The sequence below is a fragment of the Plectrocnemia conspersa genome, unplaced genomic scaffold (genome assembly GCF_051122295.1).
Source record: "Plectrocnemia conspersa isolate PC_06_02 unplaced genomic scaffold, ASM5112229v1 ptg000006l, whole genome shotgun sequence".
Taxonomy (NCBI): domain Eukaryota; kingdom Metazoa; phylum Arthropoda; class Insecta; order Trichoptera; family Polycentropodidae; genus Plectrocnemia; species Plectrocnemia conspersa.
In genome coordinates, this window is record NW_028277170.1 from 22054776 (window position 1) to 22068223 (window position 13448).

Here is a 13448-nt window from a genome sequence, read left to right on the forward strand (position 1 = left end):
AAGGGGAGGCATGATTTTGCTGGAAATGGAACAGTGAGCCATTTTCGTAGCTCGTGTCCTTTGTCTGCCCGACGCCGTTTTGCACGACCTTGAAACGCTACGATAGCGTCGTGCGCGCATAGCTGCAAAATCTGACGGCGTAATAAATCGTCGATCTTATTCTATGAACTTATTTTTGGGGTGCGTTTGGGGTCAGCGGAAGATTTGGCGGATGATTTTGAAAGTGTGTCGAAGGACATTGTCTGCCCGACGCCGCCTGTTTCAATGTCAGTTATGAGCACGGGAGGCCGCACGGTGCGGGAGTGCCGCCCGAGTGCGACTGGCCCACAGACCTACATTGCGCTTATGCCGATCGTTTTGTAATTTTCGAAGGGGTTGCGCTCGGTAAAAGGGCCCCCGCGATGCAGCAGGAGATCAGCTGCGTCCCCGCTTCCACCAGCCGACAGACGGATTCGCCGGACGTCTGCCCCGGTGATCCGCTGCTCTTCAAGAGCGCGGCGCCCTTCGAAGGCGACTCGCCCGGTAAGCTCCGAACAATTATATAAACGTCTCTAAATACGCACAGGTCGGGGCCGCGCCTCTGCTGCGGGCGCCGGTCCCGAACTGCGCTTTTTTAAATTCACAAAATGGCGCCACCGGTGCACAGTCAAACAAATCATAAAATAAAATAAGGAACGGAAGTGTCAAATGTCAATTTTTCGTACGGCCATTTTGAAAAAATAATTACGAACAGGTTAGCCAACCGCACGAATTACGATTTACTTCCCTTTTGACACACGTGCGCGAACGAAAGGTGGAATCGATGTGTAAAATCATATATCACTATCGCACACCGGCGACGCGCTAAAACCTGTTTTGGGCCGCAAACGGCCTTCGTAAGCTGCATCTAATCTTTTTTATTTCAGTTTTCTAGATATGTCAAATTTATTAACACTTCGAACGAGACGAATCGCCCATTGTTTAATTGTCGCTTTGAGCACAGTTAAATTCTAGGGGTGAGTATTTGTTTTTGTCGACGATACTTGTTGATTCAATTATCCCATTATAGCCCTTGCGGTCCGCGTTATTTATAGCTCAAGAATATGATTATTACCTGATATTTAAGTACAATGTCCTGACTTACCAAGTCGTGTACTTCCTAAATTATTTATTATGTTAACTAAGGCGACTAGATGTCCTCATTTGAGGAGGATTCTCCTTCTTGAACAAAAATTTCCAAAATGACCTTTTTGTTGAGCTTCCGTAGCCATTTTTGTCCTTCACATAAGAATTCAAAATTATTTTTTTAGCTCCCGCGAAAATTTGTTCTCAAACAAAAAAATTCGAGATGCCCTTTTTATTTTTATTGACCTTCTTTGATATTTTCAAAATCTGGTCACCTTATGTTAACTCACATTCGTATGTTAAACATAATTTAATTGCTTCCGTATTTTTTAATATATGTAATTAGTTACAAAGATACAGTAATATTTTTTATGTATTACTCGAAACCCTTCAGATAATTTATTACACAAAAAATGATAATGTAGTTTTTAACTGTTTCTGATAAAGGGATCAAGAAGTCACTTTTTATTAGTACAGGTATACTGACAAAGATTTCCTTAAGTAATTTGTTCCCAGGCCGCTATTACAAAATTTTATTAGCTATTTCGCAAAGCGTGCTTGTTGTAATTTGTCATAGGGCACCTTGAGAAAACTTGGATTTTCCCAAGAACTGATACTGTTTGAGAACCATTTGAATAATAATCTAAATTTAATTCTGAACTTTTTGTTAATATGTAGTGCAGAGTTACTTTTAAAGATGAAGTTCCATTTGACTTCATTCATTGCAAATATTATTTAAGACTACTTCATAAGCACACTAGTGGTGTATGATCACTATATTACTAAAGGGATATTCGAAAAGAATCATTGTGCTAATCACCCACTGACTTCATCAAAATTATTTAATTCGCAATAATAAATAGAACAAAAAAGTTAGCAACTTTGAAGTCTGTTCATGTTCTGAGCCATGAATGTTTCATTGTAGGTACTGTGGCGTGTACTGAGGTAACCAGACGTCCTCATCATAATTTTGTCCTTTGTCCTTGAACAAAAATTTCCTTCCTCCCGTAGCAATTTCTTCTCCAGATTTGAACAAAATTTTTGAAATGATTTATTTTAGCTCTTGCGGCGATCTGTCCTCCTTTATCCTCCTTAGACAAAAAATCCGAGACGGCCATTTTATTTTTAGGGTCCTCCTTTGATATTTTCAAAATCTGGTCGCTTTACGTGTACACATAAAGTCACCCTTTTATGTTTATATTATAATTGTTTGAGGGATAAAATCCTGTGACTTAGTACCTCCCCTCTTTAAGAAATTTGAAATATATTTAGTTGTCTATGCTGTTGGCTAGAGCCATATGTTCTATTCCTGCAGTATTATCGATAATTTGTTAATAACAATATATGTTATTTTTAAATATTACAATCATTCACACCTTATGAATATATATGATTTTCAATTACATGAATATTCGAATAATTGATCTAATATTCGTTTATACTATTTCGAATAAAATCTTAGAATGAAACAATTTGTATACTTGAGCAACAGAGGTAGTTGTTTTTTCTCTCAGTACTATGACCGAAATTCGCAGAATTCAATAAAATGTTAGAAAGGACCACTTTTTATTATCTCAATAAAGAGTTCGTGATACTTAATTCAATCGCAGCTGATTTAATAATAGATTGAGCTTTTATTTTTTGACGCCCCTGTTGCTCAGCAATTTGCACATCATTGTGTTATGCATGTTTTATAAAATTCAAAAAGTTCAACGATTACGATTAATTAAAATATTTTTTAATTAAATAATATTTTGCAGGCAATTAATTGATTTTTTACAAATTAAGAGAAAAAAAATACGAATATATTCGAATACTTAGTTTAAAACTACGAATAATTACTCTACTGACGGCTTACGATATATATTTATAATAATAATCAAAATTATTATAAATGTTTTCCTCATTTTAAAAATTATCGGAGGCTAAATGTTCTGACCAACGCCCACTCACTGCCGCTCGTTCGCACCTAATATTTAAAATACAATTATATATGACATGTTTTGCTACATAACAATGTTTTGCTATATAAATACGTATTAAAGGTTAAGTGCGAACGTGTGCGTTGGTCATAAATTTAGTCCCCCGATAATAGGGAAGTAAAAAGAAATTGATTTTTGAAAGCAAACTTATTTAATTCTTTTTGATAAAAATCAAAGATGAAAGTACGCAATGTAGGATATACGTCTATTTTTTTTTATTAGTAAATGTTATACCTTATAATTTTTTTACAAATTTAATTGATTTTCTTGCCTTAGATCCTCTATACAAAATGAAATTAAGATCAATCAACTAAATAATACACCCAATTGAGTGAGATTTAATAAAACTACCATGTATAAATTAGTGTGCTTTGTCATGTACCATTGGGTAGGTTCAGCTGACAAGTGCATATGCACCTGCTGTTTGCATTATAAATAGATATGTAAAGCGAGAGACTGCGCTCGTCTATTGAGGGCGACGCCGGATGTTGCGGCTCGCCCATCCAGAGTGTGACCCCTCGCGTGCGTTGCGACTCTTGACCAAGTCAACGGGCTATCGCCGGTAGGTCCGGGCCTTTCTAGAGCAGTTCAGGTTCAGTTCAAGTTCAGCTCGTATCGACGCGTCTTATCCGGCAGCGCGCAACAACTCCTATGCGCACCCCAACCCCTCAACGCACGTGGGCAGTCTTGATATTTAGCAGTGGAGAGTTATACGCTAGTAATCCCCCATTCTTAAATCGAAATAAATCCTATTTTTCTCTGAGAATAACAGAATGAATATTTATAATTGAATCGGAAATTGCAAAAGTTTTAAAAACTATTAATTAAACATTACTCTCGAGCCTCGCGACTTTATTATTCAACAACATAGAAATTACTAAAAAAATGGTTTTCAATTAAATTATTTTGCTATCAAAGTAGTTGCCGTCTATAATATATTACAATTTATATTTAATCAATTATATAATTTTCATTACGCGACATAATGTACCGACGTATTCACAGTCGGTTTTAAGGCCAAAAAAGTGTGACTTTACAGCAATGTAGTCGCCGAAAAACATATATAGAGAAATTTAAATGCCGTTATCAAGCAGTGGAGTTGAAATGGCAGATCTTGGAACTCTTGAGTTCGTTAGCGTGTCGAGTTGTATTATTGTCTGCTGTGATTTCGGTAGAGCAGTTGAAATTTGTTAATGTGTCTTCTCGTGACAGTTCTTGGGAATCGCAGATGTTTGTGAGCCAATTGCATCGCTTCTTAGACACACAATATCTGTTCATGACGTATTTGTTAAAGAAACCTTAAATGATTCACTACTTGAAAACATGAAAAACATTCAAGATATACTTAGAAATAAAAAATATGAACAAAAATGTAAATAAACGCCTCATGATATATCAATAAATGTACAGTAAACCCCCCAATAACACGGTAAATATTTGGGTGCCCGTTACTTTTATGTGTAAGCGAGCCAAAGGGAAGATATCTCACCACACGCGCCTGATTTGTATGTACGTATTGCAAAAAATGGATGAGTATTTTCTAGTCTCCCAACTATGTTCCCAATTTACCGTGTTATTGCGGGTCTACTGTATTTCAATTTGAGGAATCAACGGTGATATTGTACAAATGCTAGTTTTTATTAGAATGATCTTTGCATATTTTTATTTTAAAAGAGAACCGCTAGGGATGATTTCATTGCGGGGAAAATTCGAAGTACATTTATATTTTTATAGAATTATTAAAACATGTCTCAATCAAAACCCTGTTAATCGATTTATAGCCTTATATCAGAATTTTTAGATATTTTGAACTATCACTGCATTATATACCAGTTAGATTTAACCCAAAAGGTGTGATAGATATTGCTCTTAAAATTTTTAAATCGATTAAAGAAAAATCGCTTCAACAGTGACCTTTTCAAATTCAATGTAAAGACGAAAAACTTCAGATTTGATTTTACCTGCAGATGTAATTTTTTGCAAAGATTTCGAGATTTATTGGACGATGTTCATCAAAATCTACTTGACCCAAATTAGCTGCGTGACTTGGCATTCTTGGTTAATTTCACAGAAAAACTTAGTTTGTTGAATTTAGATTTATAGGTCTCAAACAGCACCAAAAAAAGGTTCAATGCTCTTAGAAAAATTGAAATTGGTTCAATTTATTATCAATCGTAGATATCAGATGCAGAGATATTTAATTTTGTTAAAATAATAATAAAATTATTACTTTGCATTGTAACATATTTTTGAAAGCAAGGTCTTTGGACAAATATATTTGTAACGAAAAATACCCAAATTTATGAAGATGCTGTGAATATTTGAATTCGTGTTTTTGATCTGCATACTTATGTGAATCAGAATTTTCGTATCTTAAAATGATAAAATAAAAATTGTGTGTGTATTGAGATTATTTAAGCGTTAACTAGTTATTCTCCTTATTTTCTTATTTTGATGATGAAATAATAAAATTACAAATTTCTCATTAATTATTCTTTCGTTATGTATATTTTATATTGTACTAAAAAAGTTATAATTTGACTATTTCACAAAAAAATCCATTCAATTCATATGTACGTCAAAAAATAAATATAATGGATCGCAATCTTGAATAAGTAAGCTATTCTTGCTATATATATAATTGATACTTTCCTCTTATCGAAGGTCTAATTTATTTAAAAAAAATATTTATTTATTTATATACAATTATAAATGACATATTTTAAGTATATTCATTGCAGAGTTATTCATGGGGTGTTGACTGTTCTGACCAACTATCACTCATTGCCGTTCGCTTGCACCGGAATAAAATTATGTGTCTATAGATGATGTAATTATTTTTTGTGTGACGCTTGCCATGCCACTTGTGATTTGGCATTGTCGTGGTGAAAAGTAACACCCTTTCTGTGCATAAATGTCGTTTTCGTATAATAAATTATGCGGCACCCGAACGCTCTAACATCATCCCTAGTTTGCAGAGATATGCAATTTTTGATTGGTCAATATTTTTGAAAGAGTCTGCATCAACCGTGGCCTTGATATGAAACTGGCCTGAAGCTAGGCAGATAGCGTCCCTTTGGGATTGCAAACAAACCGGTTTCTAAACAAGATTACACTTTCTGAAGAAATGTGACATAATCATATTCATCGTCGGAGTTTACATTTATAGGCCAGTTAAAAATATCATGGTATAAGTGAATATTGTGGCTTATTGAAATTTTTAAAATTATTAATAAGCTGTCTTATTTTTTTAGACCTGAAATTTACTTTTCCATTAAACTCAATCAGTCAAGTATTGTGTAACTACAACTCATGTATATGCATGGAAGCAGCAAAAGTATGTTACTTTTTTTTTAATTTTCCCATAAGGTTCATTTGACAAACATTTATTTATTATGCAATGATTGTTCGAAGCTATTGTATGGTGTAAAATGTTTTTAATCCATACATAAATCACTGACTTTTTTGCATTTAAGTTGAAATATAATGAAGGTATACACATTGTGCATAACTTTATTATATTCCAGCTAATATAATTTATACTTTACACACGATATTTTCAGATTTTACAATAAAATCCTATGTATTTTTAAATGACCTATTCAATTATAATTCCGATCGATCATCTCGTTTGTGTTGTGCTATTTGCTATTTATGTGATAATACTATTTTCAGTTAAACATTTGAAATTTGTTTATTAAAATGTATTATTATATTCTGATTCGACTTTCTTTTAATTTTGAATTTTCGCCTCATTAGTTTGCGCGTTAATTAAAGGCTCAGCACAATATTCAGTGTAAGCGATGCAGCTATTAAGTTGCTAGATCTTACACTTGTTTATTTATTATATTTAACTATCGGTCATAAAAGTCCAGTAAGAAAACACGCTAATCCAATTACATCCCCAGATCGTTGTAACTGACAGTGGCGGCATTAAGTGGGCGAGCACTAAGTCTCCCTCGCGAAAAAATCAGTACCACTATCAATACTTTTACTTAAAAAAATCATGGTTGTAGTCCGCGGGATTCAACATTTTACGTTTAGTGGTCCCTGAGATCCGAAAGGTTGGCTACCTACCACTGTACTATGTAAAATATATTCTCAATAGAGGTATTGTAATCATTTAAATTTTGATTACTGGATCAGATTTTAATGTTGCATGCGTGTCTTTTATGTACATGATTAATTATCGGTTAGGTTAACTATCTGTTGATTATAGATATATAAAAATACATATTTTCTGTTATTATTTTTTATGTGTATTACCACATTGTTGTGTCATTTATATGTATGATTTATTGTAGGTTAGGCTTTGTTGATTTCTCAACGAATAGTACCATGAAAAATAACATTTCATTTTCATAATTATTTTTTAGGTTTATTATTACATAGATAAGGCAGCGAACATCGTGACATATTCAGTATTGAGTAAATATAATACACGATGAAGGTGGCACCTTATTTAAAAAAATCTTCCAACGATTTAAATTAATCAGACGACGATAACACCTGACACGTCGAACTTATATTCTTCAGAAATCAACAATGGTAAAATATCCTTTTACGTTTTTTTCAATAAAGGTAAGATAATTGAATGTATAATATATGCAAATTTCAATTGTAAATGCATTGTTAAAGACTAGCTTTCGTAATCGTCATCGCCCCCGAGAAAAGCACTATCTCTCATTGAGCGACTGATTATTGCACTGTTTATTATCTTATCGATGGCATCATTTCTTAAAATAGAGGATTTGATTTCATAGGCTTTCATGCCCGTTACTGAATCTACCCATATATCTAGCCGTACAAAATCTATTTTTGGGCGTGAACCAAAGCTATAAAGGAATCTTTCTATTATGCAATTGTGAATCTTGATATCTCCATATCAGAGGCACTCTGTTATATTTTTTCACTCATATTGTTTTAGTGTCTTTTTTTTTAAATTTGATTCGCTATTTCGTATAGCGTCTCCAAATTTTTCCTCCTACGGGCGACTTGCTACTGAATTTATTGATGTTTCAGAATTGCTTAATACGAATATTATTAACAAATCCTAGCTTTATAAAAATATGATTAATAAATACGGGCGATCGCAAATTGCTCCGCGGTCAGCTGATCGATCGCGTTTGGTCTCGCGTTATTATATATTTTTTAGCCAGATTTAATTAGAAATATAGGGCTTATTACGAGATAATAATGATTCATGTTTGTTTTGCATATGTTTTCATCCTTCAGGTTATGTATCGGCTATTGTGGTTGTAGATGCGAAATGCTGTTTTTATTTGGCTGTATGTTGGTAGAGCTGTCCCATAAACTGAGAAGTGATATTCGTCGTTGATGCAGGATGAGAAGTTGGTGCTGCTGTCATATATGGTGATAATTGGACTTTTTAAATATAAATTTAATGTTTCAATATCGTCGTTATTTAAATGCTTGATCATAAATCGTGGATTCAATACAGTAAAAAACAGCGTTTCCCGAGCTGTTCAAACCGAAACCTAAACAAATTACTATTATATTCATTTTGATTTGAACAGCAAATGGATGTTTCGCAACTGTCAAATTTGATATTTAAAATATTTTCATATTCCATAGACACACCACATGTTGCGCTAATTTGCTTTTTCGACGTTTTTAAATTTTTAGCGTCTTTCTATCCAGAAAAAATGTCATTCTTATATTTTGAATTAGGCAATGGTATTTTGATATTGCGTTTAAAATGACCTACATTTTTTTAATTATAGATTCAATATTTCCTATAGATAGATATAGCATTACTGTGTATCAAGTCAATAGAAAAAATACATTTTTTATAGGACAAACTTTGTACAAAATGGAGTTTCGGTCATATATTTCATCTTAAATCGAAACTTCATTTTTGAGCCGAAACCGAATGTTCAGTCGGTATCTAAAATGTTCTGTAAAAATCATTCACACAATCTGCCCGATTCTTGCGGCCAATTTATTGGAAAATAATATTTGATATATAAATATATAAACACTTCAAAAATATCAAATATGGCCGAAATTAGCAATGCACTGTATTTCACAAATCACTATTATTATAAATATATTCTTTAAAAATGAATCTCGCCGCTAGATGTCATTTGATTGCCGCATATTCTCGTGCATATGTACATATTTCTAGTACATAAAATAAATAATATTTTACACACACGATTTTTATTTATTTTACATTTTACCTACGACTAAAATATTAAAAAGTTTTTGTTTACTATTATTTTGTGCTTTATATCAAAATATAAGTTGTAAGTTATTTTTCTAAATAAAGAACACACTAGAAAATCATCTTGTTTTATTTTATGAAAAACTAATGAATTTAATATATTATTTAATAAATTTCAAGGCGAAGAATGTATAAATATTTCGATAATGCTTATTTTTTATTCTATGCATATGTCCATAATTTAAAAAATAAACTCGCTGCTTATTATATATTATAAAAACTATCTACTGATCAAAAGCAAATGCTTACTACTTGACATACATAGACAATACGTAATAAATTCGTATGAAGAAAATTTCTAGTGTATAAAACGATAATGTACGCAATTTATGCAAATTTCATGTTACATGAAAATTTATGTGGCGATACACAATGAGATAAATTTATTGAATAAAATAAAGATGTTAAGACTACAATTTTTATTTAATAATTTTATCAATAAGTCGTTCAAAAGACTTTCTAATAATCGTAATTAAAAACATTAAACTCATCGCAAGGCAAGAACATGTCAACTGACACTGAGCTGAGTTTCATGTGCTCTTTCAAGTGAACACATACATTAATCGAAAACTGCTGGAAGATGTAGAACCGGCGAGTGAAGAACATGTTAACTGCTCTAAATATACTAGTCACGGCAAGAATGTGTTGTAAATAATTAAATCTAAAACGACATCAAGATTAGGAAAAGTGTCCTGTTTCATGAATTTGTATAAGAATTAGGTAAGAAAAAATCTTATAAAAATATCTTCAGTTATTTTTAACGTAATTACTTAATAGAATGATTCAGTTTTAAATCTAAAAATATGTATATTATAAACAAGTATTTTAACCTTGTAATAATCACCATAAGCTATAAAAATAAAAATCAATTTGTAAATTTTTAAATATCTGAAAAATATGTATATAATACAGTGACTAATATTTTATTTCCCAGTTCCTTGATATAAATCCATTTACCTGGTTATCGATTTCTTTCTTCCTTCCCTCATTTTACTTCCCCTTTATATTATTAGGGGAAAAAAGAGAAATGTATATAATATAACAGTTAACATGTTCTTGCCTTGATTCATTTGCCATTGAAATACTACTGAAGAAATGTGTTTAATCACATAAAGCATTGAAATACGCCACTAATGATTTTTATTCATAAAAGTAATACATATATAAATCATCCACTTTAAATATACCTAAAACGGGAATGTAGGTAATTTTAAACGAATTTAAATTTGCAAACCATTTCCTAAAACAATGCTGCTTAACTTTTCCATTGAAATTTTAAAATGCGTAAGCTTGAAATTCTTTCATTCACAATTAGATAAATTAAAAACACCTGTTCCTGATTTTTAGCAGAGAAAACTTTGACTTCTTATAACTATGTTATAATTTATAAAGTAAGTTCAGTTTTTTTATTTTGTTGTTGAATACATACTCTATGAGCTGAGGATTTTCAATACCTAATCAGTGTATGTAGTGTAAATTTAAATAGTGCCGAAGCGCTAAATAAAATATGTAGGGGCGGTGCCTATTTATTAACACGAACCAATGCGGCGCTTTCTGAGTGAGCAGGTCGCGTTAGTCAGTCCGTGAAGCTGACAATTAATTTATTATTTTAATTATTGCGAAAGCACAATTTTCTTTCTTATTTCCTGCAATTATCCTTGGCTTTAAGTCTCAAAAAGCACGTCAAAGCTTATACTAAAAAAGCACCGCTTCAAACTACCGTTTCGTGTGCTAGTTTTAGTCGCGCGGTAGCAGGAGCGCATACTGAATGAGCAGTTTGCATTAGTCAGTCCGTGAAGCTGACAATTAATTTATTATTTTTATTATTGGGAAAGTAAAATTTTGTTGCCTATTTCCTGCAATTATCTTTGGCTAACTACCGTTTTTTGTACAAATTTATTAACACGGTTAGTGTGATATTTTAGCCACGCGGTAGCAGAAGCGCGTACCGGTGAGCAGGTCGCATTTGTCAATTAATTTACTATTTAAATTATTAAGAAAGATATTTTTTAATTATTGCAAATAATCTAATCTGTGATAATCGTATGGAATTATAATTATATAATAATCCTATACACGATAAGAATTTAAAAAAAAACACTAAGGTCCATATGTAATTCAAATTCACGTTTTTCAGGTCAATAGTCAAAGACTTATACCACTCGTCTGTCGTGTTCGTTTAATTTTAATATTTTTTTTAATGTTTGACATTGCATATTTAACAGTTTTTGAAAGGTGCATGAGACATACTTTCATTGCTATTTCGTTTCAGTCTACTACGTTTACTTAACGTGAACATAACCCAAAAGCAGTGGCGGATTGAGCATTTGGGAGGCCCATGTGCAACATAATTTTGGAGGTCCTCTTTTACGAATGATAAAAATGCGATTTTCATATTACGTCTCTGTCTGTAATTTCTTGTAGTCATAAACATCTCGTTATTAATATTGAAGGCATAAGTATGCTGGATCAAAATTCGTACGAAGGGCGATGATCTTACAAACAAAGAATATAATATATAACAATATATTGGTTATAGGCTACATTGCGATTTGTGTCATAGTGTCTTAAAATTGTACTTCTTTCAAACAACAATACTTTATTCTTGCACGAGTTAAAAATATTGTAGTACCCATTTCTGTTGAAAGTTTTTCTTTTTCATAGTTGTGCTGGGCTGACATAATATTTATTAGTATTATAGTAATCCCTGGCGTTTTCACAGATAATGGTGATGATCAATAACTGGTTGGAGCCGAGACACGTGCAGATTGCATTGGGTTGCTGTTACGGTCAATCACTCGATTATTGCCATATTTTAAATTATTTGTATAAAAATAACAAAATAATGTTTTAATTATTTTTTTAAGTCACTGCAACGGCAGGTCGCGTGTTTGGGGTAATCCGCCTTTCTTATAGGATAATCTGCCACTGAACAGAATTCTTATTCATGATGATTTATGTATAATGTTTTGTGCATGCCCAAATCTAATAAACAATAAATGTTTTTTCATATATTTTTAATGTTAAAATTTAGCCATATTAATGATGTGGGTGTAAATAAAATTCCACAGAACTATCTCTTTTAATAGCATTACATTTAATAGTAATGTTATAAATTGGCTGGTCTGGATATAATTCACGATGCCACTGATTTGACGTTGGTGTTTCGCGTGTCGTTGATGCATCCTGTTGTTATGTAGGTTTCGTTGAGTGTCTGAAGTGTGAGATGCAACTCGACGACTCTCAGCATCCTGTTATCGCTGAAGATATCCTAATAAAACTTTCATTGACTCCAATGTTCCAGAGTTATTGATGAAATTTGTGGACACGCCATATAAAATTTAGTATATACGCGCTAGTTGCCTACGTGTTGTACAGCAGTTGTATGATTAAAACCCCTTATTTATAACATTATCGAGGAGTTGTCATTTCGTCTAAAAGTATGAGCGAACATGATCTTCACAATTAATGTTAAGCTCTTAAGAAGTTCTAATTGCTGCTTTTGTCATATACATTTTAAAAATAATGCATAATACGTAAGGGAATTCATAGTTTTCTGTGCGCTTGCGATATTCCGTTGTCCACCTGAAACATGACTAATATTATATTTAATTAAAATCAGAGTTTGATTTCCGACACTGGGCTCATTTACATACGCTCGATTCCCTTCCTTCGATTGTGACGTAACATAGTTGTTGTATAGCACGTCGGCAAATCTCGATATACTTCGGCACTGGCGTGAGCAGACGCGAAAGTATTGCCATATTGCGCCAAAGTGGGTCAGTGGGTCACTTGTAATGTTATTACGCCGCAGTGCTCCGTCGGACTCGCGAGCTTGTATTATTATTATCGTCATCATGATGACATGACGGACTATTGACAGATTAGTGCATACAGCCTGCGCATCTCAATGCGCGATGTCACTCAGTAAAAAATACATTTATGTGATATCACTGGTATCTACTTGTACTGGATTCGCTTCCTCACATTAGAATTTATAAAAAATATTGTTTCTCTAAGAAACGGATCTCATCCATTTTAATTGATTGAGGAATTACATACTCACACATCACGCGGACCTCTGCGTAAACAGCAGTGTTACTATACGAAGCAAA

At 32.7% G+C, this 13448-nt stretch overlaps 1 protein-coding gene across 2 annotated transcripts in view; it reads left to right on the plus strand.

Moving 5' to 3' along the window:
- Window positions 1-298: 298 nt before the first annotated feature.
- Window positions 299-13448, plus strand: part of ftz-f1 (ftz transcription factor 1) — a 204632-nt gene continuing 191482 nt past the window's right edge. For both annotated transcript variants that reach the window (XM_088187490.1, XM_088187491.1), the window contains exon 1: window positions 299-522. In XM_088187490.1, coding sequence (XP_088043616.1) covers window positions 402-522 — 121 coding nt within the window. In that variant the 5' untranslated portion in view covers window positions 299-401. The remainder of the gene's footprint in view (window positions 523-13448) is intronic.